The 16,903-nt window shown below is 36.7% G+C and overlaps 3 protein-coding genes across 3 annotated transcripts; all 3 read right to left on the bottom strand.

Annotated features, from left to right (window-relative positions):
* Positions 1-667: 667 nt before the first annotated feature.
* LOC106772448 (DELLA protein GAI) lies at positions 668-2,397 on the bottom strand. Its single transcript, XM_014658852.2, has one exon. The coding sequence runs from the start codon at positions 2,301-2,303 to the stop codon at positions 831-833; it is 1,473 nt and encodes a 490-aa protein (XP_014514338.1). The 5' UTR covers positions 2,304-2,397; the 3' UTR covers positions 668-830.
* Positions 2,398-3,138: 741 nt separating this feature from the next.
* LOC106772449 lies at positions 3,139-7,464 on the bottom strand. Its single transcript, XM_014658853.2, has 5 exons — positions 6,708-7,464; positions 4,939-5,709; positions 4,150-4,335; positions 3,860-3,985; positions 3,139-3,720 (listed from the first exon to the last, which is right to left on the bottom strand). Exons 1-5 carry the CDS (start codon positions 6,771-6,773, stop codon positions 3,613-3,615), a joined length of 1,257 nt encoding a protein of 418 aa, XP_014514339.1. The 5' UTR covers positions 6,774-7,464; the 3' UTR covers positions 3,139-3,612.
* A 1,708-nt stretch (positions 7,465-9,172) lies between these two features.
* LOC106769625 (oxidation resistance protein 1) lies at positions 9,173-16,196 on the bottom strand. Its single transcript, XM_014655318.2, has 8 exons — positions 15,933-16,196; positions 14,645-15,084; positions 14,475-14,547; positions 14,275-14,355; positions 14,117-14,180; positions 10,627-10,714; positions 10,437-10,521; positions 9,173-9,819 (listed from the first exon to the last, which is right to left on the bottom strand). Exons 1-8 carry the CDS (start codon positions 15,999-16,001, stop codon positions 9,781-9,783), a joined length of 939 nt encoding a protein of 312 aa, XP_014510804.1. The 5' UTR covers positions 16,002-16,196; the 3' UTR covers positions 9,173-9,780.
* Between the last annotated feature and the right edge of the window lie 707 nt (positions 16,197-16,903).

Genomic DNA, 16,903 nt, shown 5'->3' on the forward strand with positions numbered 1-16,903 from the left:
CAATAATTGAAACAACTTTTAATTTCAAGTAAATTATAGTACATTTAATAGACATAATTAATGTATATGAGAGATTGATTTGGACATGTCTCCTTGTTTGCTTACAAGGTTTCTTTCTTGTTCCTCTTTGCGTTAAGTATTGGTCATAATCTCCTTGATTCAAAGCATTGCAGTGTTTTCCACATGTTAGATTTAGGTACCTTTAGATGCACCACACTTTTCACTTCTTTATTTTATCATTCTGAGTTTTTTTTTTTTTCTATCTACAATTGGGCCACTAGTGGGATTATTTTTCCATACACCCTCCATCTTTTGAGAAAAAAAAATGAAATTTTTGCTCTCTACACTTACCAAATCACTATTTGTGTCCCATTTCCCTTTTCTTTTACAACAATAAAATATTCTTATATAATTTTTTTAAAAAACTCTCATTCTCTTTAAAGTGTATTCATCTTCAGTATCATATAGATCCCATTTTTGCTTCATTGTGTAGTTTGAATATGATAGGTTAAATCAAAGTTATTGATGTTAGTTGTGTGTATTTTCATGGATCCTATGTGCGACAATGTGCATGGAAAGATATTGTGTATTGTGACTTGTTTTACCAATTTTTGTTTTCATGAGAAAAAGAGAGATGAATTAGAAAAAGAAAGAAAAGAGTTAAAAGGACAGAAAATGAATTTGAAGAAAAAGAGAAAGTCACGTGTGTGGGAAAATGAAAGAAAAATACAAAAATATACATTATTTTCACCACTCTTTTGTGTTTAGTAGTAGTAACTAGAATAAATAAATAAACAACTCTTTTCTGTTACATCCTCCTCTCCTCATCATCAGCGCTGGAAACGCACCGTTTCACCCTCTCTTAGGGGCGCGGCTTGCCAAGCCGAAGCCGCAATCAGGGGCCGGCTATGCCAACCCAGAGTCAAACACCCTTGATTCTCTTCCACGCAGTAACCCTCGGCTGAGAACAGAGTCAACAGCATGCTCGCTTGTTTGTAAGCGTTCGAACCCAAATGCAAGGGCCTGAATCCGGCTCTGCCCAGCCGTTCCCTCCATTTCACCAGCGGCTCGTGCCGCTCCAATCGCGCCGGTCCCTCGCAGCACACCACGTTGCAAATCTCCCTCTGCAGGTACATCTCCGCCAGACCCTTGTCCGGCTCCACCGAACACGCTTCCAGCGAGTCGAAGACGGTCGAGTAGTAGTGTAGAGCCTCCGTGAACCGCTCCAGAAAACTTTCCCCGTTGTGGTTCGCTTCCTGCTCCACAACCGCCACGATCTTTGGGTTTAGACCTCGGATCCAGCCGAGAACCGTATCGATTCCCGAACCGAGCACGCGGTGTAGCTGCATGATCGAGTTCACTGCCACAGCCTCCTTCGGACTCACCTGCAGCATCCACGGCTTCACGTCCTCCAGCCGCCACGCTGCCACTCCGCGGAACGTGAACCGCACGTTCACCGAGTGCGCCAGCTCCGCCAGCCGCGCGCCGATCTCGCGCAGTGTGTCTCGCTCGTCCGGCGAGGGAGGTCCCACGCCGGTCAGTCTCAGCGACGGCGGACCTCCAGGGCGGAGTGCTAGCGCTTGTATGAGAGCCGGCCACTGGAGCCCCTGCATCAGGTTGAAATCGATGACGTGGACGCAGTCGTGGCCGTTGAACGCTTCAAGGATCGCCTGGTTCGCAGTGAAGTGCGCGAACTTTAGGTAGGGGCAGGCCTCGTAGTAGTGGTGGTAGAGAACGTCGTTCTCGTAGGGGGAGGTTGGAAACGCTGCGCTTTGCGGAGACGAGATTCGGCGGCGTAAGGCGTCGATGAAGTAGCCGGCGACCTTACCGATGCCGCAGGAGGTGTTCACGTGAGCCAGCAGTGCCTGCATGCTCTCGATGAGGGAGCCGGCGAATGCGAGGTCGCCACGTTGCACGGAATCCGCACACGTGATGAGCGTGTGAACGAGTCTTATCCCGGAGTCTTCTTCAACGGTGGTTACCATCCCCAGTTGGCGATTCGGATCCGTGGGCAAATCGGGTAGGTCCGAAGATAGATCGTAGGGCAACGAGACGGTTTGGTCGAGCTCGGAGAGAAGCGTGTCGACCCAGGAACCTAAACCTATGTTGGAAGGATCGTAGAGGAGTGCGTCGGAGACTACTTGAGAAATGTCCCTGGATGAGTTGACAGTGTTGATGGCGTTCTCTAAACGTTCCATATTCTCAGCCACTTGACAGAGCTCCGATGAGCGAACTTTGTAGCCCAGCCCCGCCAGCTGCCCGTCCATGTCCCTTGTCTTGCTTTCGCTAGAACTGCCGTTCATTTTGAAAGATGAAAGCAAAGCAAAGGAATTTAATTAATTAAAAACTCAATTTGGTACTGAGTGAATCAGGTTTTGTTGACATGGGAGAGAGAGATTTAAGTTATTCAGTGAGGAGGAGAGTGAAAAGTGAGTGATGAAAAAGAGGGAGGGAAAAGAAGAGAGAGAGTGAAAGAGAAAGCCAGAAAGGGATGTGTGAGGAAATTGACGGAGAAGCTGCCTTGTATAATGTATGAGGATGATGCGTTACTAGTTTGTGTTGAGTAGCTATCCGCGGTACTAATGCATCAAATTGATAGATACTACTGCTAATATAATTTCTGCCCTTTTTTAAAAGGTACCCCTAATGTCGCGGTAACGTGCCCTCGATTTTTAGTACCCTAAAGGTGCCAACCTGCCCTACATCCTCTGCTCTGCTCTTCCCACTCTAGTCTTTTGGATTTGGGTCGCTTATTCAGGCCAACATAAACAGCTGATACCCTTTTATCATTACCAAGCTCCCATGCTTCCTAACCGGGTATAACTCTAGATTCATTTCCATCACTTTACACTTTCAAATTTTTTTCCCTGTATTTATTTTAAGAAGCTTTGTATTAGATTTTCTATTTTTCTAGTTCCAATCCAACTTAATTAAGTGCTATCTTTATTTTACAAGTATACAAATTTAATACATAATTTTTTCTATAATGTGATATTTTCTAATAAATTTATTTACTATAAAATGTAATATAATATAATTCTTATCTCTTTATTATTTATTTATACGAAATATTATAAAATATATATACATATATTTCTAACCTATTGAACTGTTTTAGTGTGCTGTAACTGTTATAGGCTTATTACTTAAAACTTTTATATTATGATTAATCAATCTAATCAATCAAATAAATCATTAAGAGGATACCTTTTTTTTTTTATAATTTTATCAACCAGAGACAAACAGATTCAAACCAAGTAACAAAACTAATTAAAGGTTTGGCTTAAGCCCTTCAATGTAGCCAACACTAGTTCCTCACTATTATAAAAGAAAGTACATATGAACTCCAGTAGTACAGGGAGACAATTAAAATTTTTTAGTTAATACATCATGTGGTTCTTAGTACACTCAAGTAAAAAGGAAAGGTAATGTCTGCAAAAAATGTATACAGGTTTTTTCTATATGTTCTTCATTCACTTATTGTATAGTATTAGGACCCCAATTATTCGGTTTCCTCGTCCATCAAAACCAGATAGGAGAAATGTGGGGTGGTATGTGGCCATGAAAAAATCTACAGAAGCTAAATGTAGGTATACTGCTCAAACTATTAAGTCAAATCCAGGACTGGATGGAATAGTTGCATTTGAAGGAGTTTACCCCACTGATATGAGCAAAAATATCTGAGGAATCAACCATATCATCTTCATCCTTCACAACTACCTGCAGGTTTAAAAAACTAAATCAACAAATAATTGAGAAGGTACAGATGAAAAAGATTTTCTTGATTTTAACACGGGCAGGTTGAATGAAAAGAGCCCTGTTTAGTGTTTAATAAATCAATAAACCTTGGAAATCTTACTTCTTCTTCGTCATCATCTTCATGATTGCTACTAGTAGTTCTATTGGTTTCTCCAAAGTCATCATTCTTTGCAAACCTTCCTCGAACCCGAGGTCGGCTGTCTGCCAGAGTTTTGCGGCAGGCATACTGCACATTTGGTTGCATCGTTAGTTGAACTTGGAAATATGCAATATGAAGTGGTTTATAAGCAAGGAGTACCTTGCATATGTATATGCAAATGTAACATCATGAGATTTTAATTTTGTTTGATGATGAGGCTGTTTTGAATACGGGAAGGAACTTGAGTGTACCTTAATTTTCTTGCTGAAGTTTCTTTCATTTCTTTTCTTCATGTATCTATTGATCTTTTCTTTCCTTTGCTCAACAGAAAGTTTTCCAACTTTGAATGAGGAGTCCTCTAAGTTAGAAATTTCAGGTGTTAGAGTGGCAGAACTACCACCCCCGGGAACTAGTTGCTGACTCTCAGTACCAAGTGCCTAGGAAATCAATTACAAACAAAATCAGTTACTTTCTTGCTCAGCGCAAAGGGAAATTAGTCATCGCAAACTATCATTAACTTGGTTAGAGGTTCCGGAAAACGATATGCTAAAAGAGCCACTCATGAAGTGGGTCTTTACTAATGGTGGTGCTGCTTGTTATCAATTTTTGTGGAAAGTTGCCATTCCATTCTGACTCGTGCTACTAACTAGCACAGAATTTATGCTACTTTGTACAGGTGAGAATGAGATTATAAAGGGGTTGATATGCTAGCTACTGTTTTGATGGATATGGGCATATATTCTCCGGGGCATACAGCCTCTTAGAAATTTTTGGGCCATTATCGTTCGCAAACTTTTCACCTCCTGTAAAACCCCTCTTTATGGTCAAGAACCTTACTGCTGCGACCTTTCGGACTAGAAACCTGAAAGAGCAAGCTTATAACAGCAACTTAGCATTAAAAATAAATGAATAAAAATCCTTGAACAATTGACTTCTTTTTCTGTCATTTCTGAGCACCGAACACTTTTTATTTGGATGGCAGTTAACAAAAAAGGCAATGACGGAGAATTTAACTAAAGTAGTTTGAAAATCATACATACCTGAAGGTCTGGAGGGTTAAACACCCGCTGAATTGAATCTGTACAATACATTCTTCCATTTTCTCCTTGGTATTCCAATTCTTGTGTCTGAAGTTCAGAACCAAGAAGAATGTTCCCACCAAAATATCCAGAACTATCCGTTGATAAGGCACTAGTAAGGGGGCCGGTAGGCATGTATGGTGGCATGCCAGGACTGAGATAAGTGCAAGGAGATGAAGGGTTGAGAGGCACATAAGAAGAAACAGAAGATATGCAATCCTCTTCAAATACAGAAGGTAATGGAGCCCCCATAAGTGGAGGAGCAACGGGGTCAGTGGGATACTGAGAGAAGCCCTCCACAACTGAAAATGCTGGTAATTGGACCTGAGGCTGCACATAAGAGAAATCAAACTGTTCTTGCTGGGATGTGACTGGGAGAAATGGAGGAACATTGAAAGATGGAGATAGTGAAAAGTCTATGGAGGCAGCGATGTCATTGTTGTCCATTTCATCTTGGGGGTCTAAGATAATAGATAGGTTACTACTGTTGGTTGTGTTGTTGTTGGTGGTGGTGGTAATGCTAGTTGGTGTGGTGACTGTGTTGCTATTGCTATTCAATTTATTTTCTACATCTACAGTTAAAGATTTGTTTGTTGTGGCATACGAGGAGTTCTCCTCATAGCAACAGTTTGAGCTGGAAGTAACCTCAGAATTTGGCAAAGCCTCTGGGAAAAATTCAGCGTTACAAAATTCGAAAATTCGAGCACTACTAAAAGGGCTTGAAATTTCTTCCTGCAGCAAGTGATGTAAATACAATCTAAGCATCATGACTACCAAAAGAAACTGCTAAATACATTGATAACAACATTTAAATAGACCCTTTATAAACAATTAGAAGACTATCGATTCTATCAACAGAGGATGAATTGGGATCAAGCGTATAATGATCAGAGTCTGAACTTTCAAAAAGATAATATTCTCTTGTTAGAATCAGTCTAAACTTTGGTTTAATGCATGTCTTCATCAAACAGTGAGCATTCTGAATTGAGTAAGTAACACGCGTCCAAGCATCAGGTATGTTCATCATCACTCTTTGTCTAGAAATAAATTAAATATATCATGTATACCCTACGATGAAGAACTCCTAATAGATTTAGTTGGTTGTGCCATCCAGTGAGTTGGGTTTATATTTGGTCATGTGCAGTTAATAAGTTCTACATAAGGGATGTTTCTTTTGGAACATGAAAAAGATGGGCATTTATGTTACATTAATGTTTGTAACAAAGAAGGAACCTCATCCCATGATACGTTGTGTTTGTTCGATGCATGGAAACTGATTTAATGGGGATTAAAAGGCATTTAAAAGGAACCCATAATGCTACATGTGAACTGTTCCTTAAGTCCACTCTCCCTCTCAAACTGAATAAGAATATCAACATTGGCAAATGGACAAGCACAGGCAGGTATGTGTATGTGTGTGTGTATTCCACAATAATTGAAAGCTATGTTTAAATAGGTATCACACTGCAAATCATGCAGAAATTGTTATCACTTTGCAGTTTACGATGTTGCCCTCAGAAAATGACATATTGGTGAATTGTATTATCTGGGATTTGATAGGATAATATTAAAAAAAGGATAAAGCCTAATAATTTTTTTTCTTATTGCTTGTTAATAAGCATTATGCTCCAGAACTATATAGCTAATGATGGGTTTAATTTTATCAGCAGTGGGAAAAAAGATATGATAAAAGTTGGAAGAAAGAGAAAGAAAATGTTGCAGGTGTTTACAATGGGGACTTGCTGTTGCGGTTCGGCCTTTGGTGGAAGTGGCTGATCAAAAACATCCTGCAACATGGTGTATCCCCTGGCAAGAGGTAATGAAGCCAGCCCAGAAAGTTAAGAAAATAGAATATGTAGACAAAAAGGTATATGTGGAGGGAGAGATGGTACATATATAATTGTAGTAAGAAGTGGAAAATGTTGGAAAATTGTGTTGAGAGACACGTGTGTCGGAGAAGGGAGAGAAAGAAGGGGAAGTTATGTGATAAGAGGTTAGTTAGCTAGGATGATGGAGAGTATGAGGGTCTCAAAGACTGAAAGAATTAGTTATGTTGATATATAGGGCCATTGCCTTGTCCCTTTAGGCGTCAGCCTGGCGTCAACGCGACACACACGCTGCCCCATTCATTCATTCACTGCAACACTTGGATTTTCTGTTGACCAAGCCTTTCCCACACTCTCTCTCTTTCTTTATATTCTTTTTTTTTTTTCTAATATTCTTATATACTGATTACAAAATATTCTATCACATACCAAATTTTTTTACCCTTTATTTAACTAATTTTAATGGGTCACAACCTGCGAGCTAATCCGGCTCACCACGCGTTTGGATCGAGTTGGGTTTGAAGAAATTAAATTTTTTTATGTGGGTCAAATTTCAATCTGATTCATTTAAATCCGGTTCATGCGAGTTGAACCCATGGTGGATCGGGTTGACCCGTCAATTCACCTATATAATTTTATTTTTTTAATTTATTATTTTATTTATGAAACTTATGACATATAAGAAACTTATTTGTATGTTTTTTGTGTTTGTTTTTGGATGACATTTGGATTATATTGTACTTTTTATTATTATTTTGAATTGTCTTTAGTTTAACATCATTTTTTGAGAGTGAAATTTGTTTAAATTTGAATATAGAAAGTTTGTAATTTTTTTTATTTAAAAAAATTGTAATTAAATGAGCTAGTGAGCAAACCCGTTTACCCACTAATCAGTGGTGGGTCGAGTCGGGTTTAGATTTTTCTGACTCGCTAATAAATGAGTCGGGTTAGGTTGGCTTAGTAAGTGACCAACCCGTGATGGGCCGGGCCAGGTAAAGCCGGACCAGGTAGAGCCGGGTTACTCGTTTTGACAGCTCTAATTTTACCCTTGTATTTTATATGAAATGAATGTAAAAAGTGAGATGGTATTATTATTCTTTCGATTAATCTCTTTTAATCTTACTATTCAAATCATATAACATCTGCATTCTTCATTTGTTCAAACATTTCATGCATCTCAACTCAATTATTGCCTCATATTTACCCACTCTTATTTTCTTTCCACATGTTCTGTTCTTTCTCTTTTCTCCACTTTCAATGTCTAATACCAACACCTCTTCCTCACCATTACAGAATCACTTGTTAATTGCCTACATTTTACATACCAAATTTAACATTTATTCGCAAACAACCATACTATAGTTAGGTATGGGGTTTGGCATAGGTAATTCGAAATCATTGTAAATTTTTTAATTAATCTAATCATGTTGATCAAACTAATCAAACTGTTCAAAGTATACTTAATTTACAAAAAATTCACTATACTTAATTTTTTTTATTAACTTTTTTGGTTTTTTAATACTTAAAATTTATTTTATCAATAAATATGTTATTAATAAATATAATTTTATATTACATTACTATTAAGAATATTTTAGTAATTTTAATTTTTTATTAATTAATACATTTTTTTAAATTTTACACAAACTTTCATAAAAACAACACAGTAACGTAGTCTTGGTGTTGTGATTAGAGAGCATTTGAGCTGGACCAATGATAGATTTGAGTGACAGCTATAAAAGGAACTTGGTGAAGTAAACTTCGTTTGTTCACATAGTCAATGCGTTGAATGGAAAGTCTTGTCATATGAGTCTAAGAGTCTTAAGTTTATTACTCTGAAATGCAATATATAGCTTCAAAACTCAATGTTCAAAGACAAATAGTTTTACTTCATACATAATAAGCATCGCATTATTTTTCCAACGCCCTTATAATATACGGAATATGTTTGTTTTTCAGTTGGAACAGTTTAAACCTAAGTTAATCTCAACTAAGTATAAGCTGTGAATTCCTTTGAACGGTTTCAGCTAAAAAAAACAAGCATGTCATATAACAAAGAGCTATTATTCTGGTCCTTTATAAAATATTAAACTAAAATACAAAAAAAAAAAAAAAGGTTTGAATTTAGTACTACTCAGATACATTTTCAATAAAACATTGTTCTGTTGGAACTTTACTTTTGAATGGCTTACCAGCATTTAACCTACCAAAATTAAATTGAAGAACCAGAGCTTAGATATAATTTAACCGTAATCAGGGAAAAGTTTTTCAACACCAAATAATAAAACGAAATGATTATAATTTGCTCAAGATCATTGTTAAACAGTTGAAAGTGCAAGCAAGTATTAATAGACAGGAAAAAGATTACATGATAAACTGATCAAACACGAGTAATTATAATTCAATATACTTAATCAAGGTTTAGACATGAACAGAAGTCAATTAAATTACATAGTTGTAGATATGGTTTTGTCATGTGGCCAGCCAGTTTCCAGCGATAGACATCCTTGTTCATTTTGAATATATTCGAGAGCGTAGTGGCACTGCTTTAAACCATCATAAAAGGACTTGCCTCTAATTTGTTTAGTTTGTCAAATCAAATTGTAAAACCAATGTTACATTTGTGGGTACCGAACTGAGGTACAAACTCCTGATGTTGGATACCTGGCCTTCTTGGTAATTCATATATTGCGTGTAGAATAGCCTAGTTAGTGCTTTGTGTTTTTTGGCAGTTTTGTGAGTGGATTCCTGACCTCACATTCTGTTACACAACCTTCAAACCATTTCGCTTTCACAAAACCAAACTATAAAAAAAAAATGAAATTTCAAGCAACAATACACTACTATAAGAATTTGGAGCATGTCTGAGAGGAGGTACACATCAAATTGATAAACATCTCTAGGCTAAACTAAACTACATCCAGAGAAGAAAGGTAGAAGAGAGAGACGCTTCTTTTGGACATCAAACAAAAGCATCTTAGCCTTGAAAAGGGGAAGCATGCGCAAAACCCCACAACTGCACATAATAGAGATATAGTGAATAAATCTATATAAACAAATAAATGTGGAACGATAGGTAGTAGAAATAAGCAATAGACAAAATCAATGCATGGCATTTAATGAACCACATATGAAAATCTAATTTCTGATATTTCATGGTTGTTCATCTAACTTGGAAAAGTTAACCAACCCCCTCTGCGTCCAAACTTGGGTATCATGTGTACCTTTTTCATATGGTGAAACTGGTTCCAGTACAATTTGTTAATTATCAGAAATATTAATTTGCAAATGATGACAGGAGATTGGACTCAAATTTATACCATTCATCACGAAAGGAACTTGTGTGCATTGTCCTCATTTTCATGGGGTTGGGATGTGGACAGGGCACACTGAATGTAGAGTAAATGTTTATTTCAATTCGTAAGTTTTGTATATCATTTTCTAAACCACGGGAACAAGAATATTTAGGGAAGTTTCCAGATTGCCAATATGAAGCCAATGAAAAGGTTACAGCAAAGAGGCAATGAAAAGAATATGAAAAGGATTGAGCAGAAGCCATCAGGGAATGAAAGCCACTAATAATTTATTGCAACTAGTAAGCTAGAAAACGAAGATTAGTGGTAAGAGTATGACCTCGACATTCTTCAACTGAAACTCTGGACTGTGAGCAAGACACGAGTTTCCAAATGTTTCACTTGGTCCACTAGTCCCAGATAACCTTTTCAACCAAAAGGATGCATTCAATAAGAGAATCCAGTAGTGCTACTTCAATAACAAATTAAATGTACTGGAACAAAACTAAACGACATTATTAAATGCTTACAAATCCTCTTCTAAGCATAAAGCATAACTACCCCCACCACCAAGTGCAAGTAAATCGTTCATACACATGCAGTAGTATCGGTTGACACCTGCACATACAATTAGAACACAAATTTAGGGAAAATCGTGAAAAAATAAACTTCGTGAACAAATAATAAAAGTTGAGAACCTTATACTGTGAACAAAGATATTTCATTGTTCTTACTATAGAAATGAAGTAGTAAGGACTCCAAATGGTTGTAATTTTCATCCCCTATTTCGCCTAACCTGTAAATTCTAAAAACTTCAGACACCAGAACATCTAACATTTCTGATTGTCTTTACCTTCTCTCCCTATATGTAAACTAAAAATTGTTGACAAACAAGACTTTCTGGAAGCACACTCTAATATTATAACTTGTTGTAGTTTACATTGAGTAGTACAAAGACTATTTATAGACCCTATTGACAAACCCTGTCAACTACATCCATTAAATACAATTACTACCTAAACCATAATTAATAAACTCTATTGCATGCCGCAATCATTACTTGAAGCACTCCTAATCTTTGCAATCTCCTAAGACACTTAATTCTACCAACACTTTTAAATGCAACTACCCACAAGTTTACCCAAAAAAATCCCCCCATAAACTTAAATGTTTTTCTTGGTTCTTTTATCCGGGCTTCTCACATGTAGTAACTCCTCTCACACCGTATTTGCTCCTTTCAAGAATAGTCGAGTTCTTCGCTTTCTTCATGGCCGATTTTGCTTTCACTATGGCCAACTTGTCCCTAATTGGGTTCTTTATAGTCTATGTGGTTGACTTGTCAAGTAACTGGGTTCTTGTCAATAGGTCAAGCTCCTTTTGAGAGATCGGACCATTTTCACATATTGTTGTACTCAATAGCACCGATCTTTTCATCCATTACAAGTCATCACTTCTCATCTTGCACCTCCAATGCAACTCTCATATCCTTCTCGGCATGCAATTGTTATTGCAATTTAAAACTTCTTGTTCAAGTTCCAAGCACTCGCTTATGCAAAGCCTGTTTTTTTTTTCTAAGCTTGCTTGTAACTCTGCATTGCCTCTAACTTCCTTGTCAATTCTATGTTGCAAAATGCCTGTTGCAAGCTCTAACCTTTGGATAACAAGCTCATCTTCGTACATGTTCGAGCTATCTAAGCTACACAAATGCACCACTGAGCCATTTGAGCTTCCCACTTGCTCGACCAACTTATCTGAGCTATCTACATGCTCCACCGAGCTATTTGACCTTCCCACATGCTCCATTGAGCTATTCGGGCTATTTACCTACTCTATTGAGCTATTTGAGCACTCCACTTGTTTGACCGACTTAACCGAGCAATCTAGACTTCCCACCGAGCTATTTGAGTTCTTGATGCACCTTACGAACTATCTGGACTTCCCACCAAGCTATCTGAGTTCTCCATGCACCTTACCGGGTTATCCAAATGCATCACTAATTTATTTGGATGTCTTGTCGACCTTTCAGCACTACTTAATGTCTTGTCAAGTTATCCTCGATAGTCAACCTTCTTGTTGAATTCTCCATGCTACTCAACCTTCTTGCTGAGTTCTCCCCTTGCTTGTGCTCAGCTCTCGAGCTATAACACCGGTTCCTCTTCAACATCTTCTATAAGAAGGTTGGTCAACTCTTTTCTTCCATTCTTAGATCGACAATCTTTTGCAAATTGTCCTACCTTACCACAACTAAAGCACTTAACCGATTTGCACTCCTTTGCATAAGGGTCATACTTGCCACACTTGAAGCACTCAACGCTTGAGGTGCTTGACTAGCCTCCTCTCTTTTGACCTTGTCCTCCGCCATGCCAATTTTGTTGGTTGGACTGTTCTTTCTCCTCTTCCTTTTCCACGGCTTCTACCACCAGGACCGCTTCTTATACCTCCCCGATATCATCCTCCGACTTGAGTGTTATGAGCTTCTCACTTTAATTGGAGTAGTTGATCAAGTGGCTCCCGCTTCTTCTTTCGCTGCTCATGCACCTCAATTTACCTAGCAAGCTCTTCAACCGAGAGGTTGACAAGTCCTTAGACTCCTCAATAGTGCATACAATATTCTCAAAGTTGTCAGTTAACGACCTAAGATTTTTTCCACCATTTGACAAGTGGGTAACGTTTCTCCATTCCTTCCATGTTGGTTCACCATGGTCTCAACACGAGAGTCGTACTCAACAACTTCGTCGGCCTCTTTCATCCTCATGCTTTCAAGCTCACCACCAAGAGTTTGAAGTCGAACCTGCTTCAATCAATCATCCTCTTTATAAGTCTATTGCAGAATGTCCCACGCTTCTTTTGAAGAATTTGCACTTGCAATCTTCTCAAAGATGGACTCGTCCACAGCCTAGTACAGGATGTACAAAGTTTCCTTGTCCTTCACATGCGTTTCTTTCAACGCTCTCAATTGAGCATTAGACCAAATCGTGGTGTTGGTTGGTTCTTCAAAACCATCTTCAACCCCCTCCAGATTTTCCTAGTAGCCAAGAAGAGCCTTCATCTTCACACTCCAATTATCATAGTTGACCGCCTTTGTCAACTTGGGCAGGGACATATTGTTTGTAAGGTTGGCCATCTCACTCAAGCTTTCTTGCTCTCAAGCACTCTCTAACCCTCTGGCTCTTTCTCAAGCACTCAAACACTCAAGCTCTCTAGCTCTGATGCCAATTTATTGACAACAAGTCTTTCTTAAATAACTCACTAGTATTATGACTTGTTGTAATTTAAATTGAGCGGTACAAGGACTATTTATAGACCCTTTTGACAGGGCCTTTCAACTACATCCATTAAATATAACTACTGCCTAAACCATAATTAATGAACTCTATTGCATGCCACAATCATTTCTAGAAGCACTCCTAACCTTTGCAATCTCCTAAGACACTTAAGTTTACCCAACAAAAATCCCTATAAGTGCAACGGTTAAAAGGATTAAAACATATTGATATTCTCGTGGGAAAACGACTTTTTCTAGAGAAACAATTCAAAAGGTCTTTTTATGATCATAAAAGCTCATGATTATCATCAAAATAGCTCATATTTGTAAAATACTAATTTTGCAATGATCCAAAGTACAACAAATAGTCATATTTACAATACGTATAAAAGAAGACCCAATGATTCCATTTATCCCAAACCTTTCTCAATTGTAACTTAAACTAAGAGAGGACATTCAAGTGACAATGAGCCATTCATTCAATAGAGTCATCCATATTTTTCTAACAAAAAGATTATTCCTATCGTCGCGACATACTTCCACGTTATAAAAACCTGGTCCTGGTGAATATTGATGACTGCAATACCAAAACTAAGTTAAGATATTTATCCTTAAACAAATGCAAATGTCACTCTAGCTGATATGAACTTGTCCATTTGTTCACAAGTCGGACAATGCATCAATTTAAAACATTTTCCTAAGTTCCATCAAAATTCCTATAAAAAATTATGCATTTAAATTATGAGAATCCTTACCAGTAGGTAGAAACAGCCTTGGCTGACCATATACAGTTGTAAAGACAAAAGTTTCATTTGTTCCCTATCACCACAGTATACAAAATAAAATCACACTTCAAGATGAAAAAGTGCCTTCACAAAGAAGCATTATCCATGAAAAAAGAGAGTTGACATACTTGATATTTTCGCTTTGCTGTAGGTTTCAAGGGACATTCTAGCAGCCCACCAAAAATAGCACCTTGCATATCTCCCACAATCTAATAGTTTTGCATAATAGACAATAATTCATTGTTAACAAAAGAACCACACCTTGATATGCAGATGAAATATTAAGTGTACACCATGACTGGAAAATAGTTCTGAAAGGTTGACATACTAGCAAACCGGGACATGAAAGCTCAGAACTCTTGCGAATAAGTGTTCGAAGTGATACTCCATGTTTTAACGTACTGCCCTTAATATAAAGAACAAATGTTGAATCAATATTTCAAAGCAATAGCATATTACTTTCAAAGCAAAAAACAAAAACTTACTGAGAAAAGTTACCTATATAGTAAGACCCATTGGCGTCCTTTCACTATATTAGGGAGGCATATTTCCAAAAATTCATACAATTCAGGAGATATAAAAGTAGATTCATCACTAAGATTGAGTCGAGACTTCTTTGAAGCCTGTGGCATTTGCTGCTCATTTGCTTCCTCAAAAACCTCAGAACTGCTACTGCTCCTTCTAGAGGTGTGATCCTCGTTATTATTATTATCATTACTGTCTTTCACAGAGTCCATTTTATTGAACACGGGACTACAGTCAACATAATTATCAGATGGAACATCCTGATAGTCAAAATTCTCATAATTATACCCAGCGGAAGGTGATTTATTCTCATTTTGATACTTGTTCGTATTGGATCCATCAAAGCTGATCGAAGGGATAATGTAAGATAAATATGAAGACACAGGTTTATCCTCTTGAGAATAAGGACTATCCTGCGCAAATAAAAACCTCATTTCAGATATAAAAGATAAAGAAAGCAAGGTAAGGTGGTTATTTTTCCAACTGGGATAGGTAGGACAAATTATTACAATGTTCCTATAATACACGGCATTTGTACTGGAAGCATAAAGCAGTGACATTACATAGGACATTTATGAGAAAAAAATATATATTAAGCCTGGTGATGCACCTAAATTTTTAAATAAAGTAAACCTACTCCAAATAAAGTTTCCTATCCACTAGAAAATTCAATCTATCTTCATGATATACTACGGATAGAAGAAGAGAAGGAATCATTCTCCTAGTTCATTTTCTACCCATCCCAACAAAATAACTAACTAATAGCCCAAAAGCCGAATCTATATTCTCCAGTACTCGCAGCCAGTCAAACAGAACACACGGCCATACCACATATATAATACATGCTACCAAAGACAGATAACAGAATAATACTAACTGTTAGTAATGTACACAGGCCATTAAACATAATTCTTCATGTGAATACAAAACTGTAAAAAAAACCTATATACTCGATTTCAATTCAAATTAAAAACAATATTCAGCTTTCAATTGCCTTTTCTTCCTTCTCTACCACGTATCTTTGGCGCATTTTCTGGAAAACTTAAAACCGTGATGAGAAATATTGAAGCCAACTTAACCCGGATTCAGATTTATGCAGACACACAGAGATCAGATTGAAGATCGAGGGCAAAGACGATCAAAGCATGTGTTCAAGGAGAGAATAAGAGTGTCCACCACACCAAGCTCAGATTTTCATTTAATCGAGAATGACATGCACGATAACAAATAAGCAAATGCAGATCATGGAAAAAAAAAATACCTGAGACGAGGAGGAGTTGGGAAAGAGATAAGAGAACTTCTGCGTAACTTTGTCTCTGAAAGAGTGCATTTTGAAGAGGCCAATTATGAATGCGATTCCATGAAATGTGATGAAAAAGAAAGGGTTTGTATGGTATTGTAAAGAATGCGAATTGGGAATTGCAAATTGAGAATTAGGAATTGGGAATGATAGGAGTAGGAGTCGGTGGTGACAGAACACGATAACAAACAAAGAGATGAAAGAAGCCCAAAATCTAAGATTGGTTGTCTTTCACAAAGATTTTATTTTACTAGACAATCTTAAATTAATATTAAGATTCTCATTTCTGTTAACATCACATTTTTTTAACATTATATTTAAAAATATATATATGGAAACTAAATTACTAACAATTTACAATTATTATTATTACTATTATTAATTTTAGGGATTGAAAATATGTAAATCAATAATCCTATATCTCACGATCTCCTCCCCCTTTGGTGTTAATAATATTAGTATTTTATTTCCAACCAAAAATATAATAACAGTATTAGAATTATTGTGTTAATTTCTTTTATAATGACATAATATAACGAAATTATAATTATAAAAAATAAATAATTTTCAACGTTTAGTTATAAATAATTTTTATTTATTTTATAAATGATATTTATTTATTTATATTTCAAAAATAGTTAAATTTAAAGAAAATGGTTAGATTTTAAAAAACAATCACTTCAAGAATAAAATTAGAAAAGAAAGTTGACAAAAAAAAATAATAATATGGATAAGAAGTAATTGCATAACTGTATCATAGTTTAAATTATCAATTAACTTGTAACTATATAATCTATTAAGAGTGTTAACGTTACTACTAATAATTGTAACTATATAATATATTAAAAATGTTAATGATACTACTAATAGTGATACATAATAAATATAAATTTGTTTATTTAGAAGTAGATACTGTACACATGTACAAATTT

This window comes from Vigna radiata, chromosome 8, assembly GCF_000741045.1.
Source record: "Vigna radiata var. radiata cultivar VC1973A chromosome 8, Vradiata_ver6, whole genome shotgun sequence".
Classification (NCBI taxonomy): domain Eukaryota; kingdom Viridiplantae; phylum Streptophyta; class Magnoliopsida; order Fabales; family Fabaceae; genus Vigna; species Vigna radiata.

Coding starts and splice junctions, on each gene's coding strand:
- LOC106772448 (XM_014658852.2), bottom strand. CDS start 2,303: ATGAACGGCAGTTCTAGCGAAAGCAAGACAAGGGACATGGACGGGCAG.
- LOC106772449 (XM_014658853.2), bottom strand. CDS start 6,773: ATGTTGCAGGATGTTTTTGATCAGCCACTTCCACCAAAGGCCGAACCG. Junction 3,986..4,149: donor ACTTCAGCAAGAAAATTAAG/GTACACTCAAGT, acceptor CCAAATGTGCAG/TATGCCTGCCGCAAAACTCT. Junction 3,721..3,859: donor AAGATGATGACGAAGAAGAA/GTAAGATTTCCA, acceptor TTAAACCTGCAG/GTAGTTGTGAAGGATGAAGA.
- LOC106769625 (XM_014655318.2), bottom strand. CDS start 16,001: ATGCACTCTTTCAGAGACAAAGTTACGCAGAAGTTCTCTTATCTCTTT. Junction 14,356..14,474: donor TTTCATGTCCCGGTTTGCTA/GTATGTCAACCT, acceptor CAAAACTATTAG/ATTGTGGGAGATATGCAAGG. Junction 10,715..14,116: donor AAGGCTGTTTCTACCTACTG/GTAAGGATTCTC, acceptor TTGTATGTGCAG/GTGTCAACCGATACTACTGC.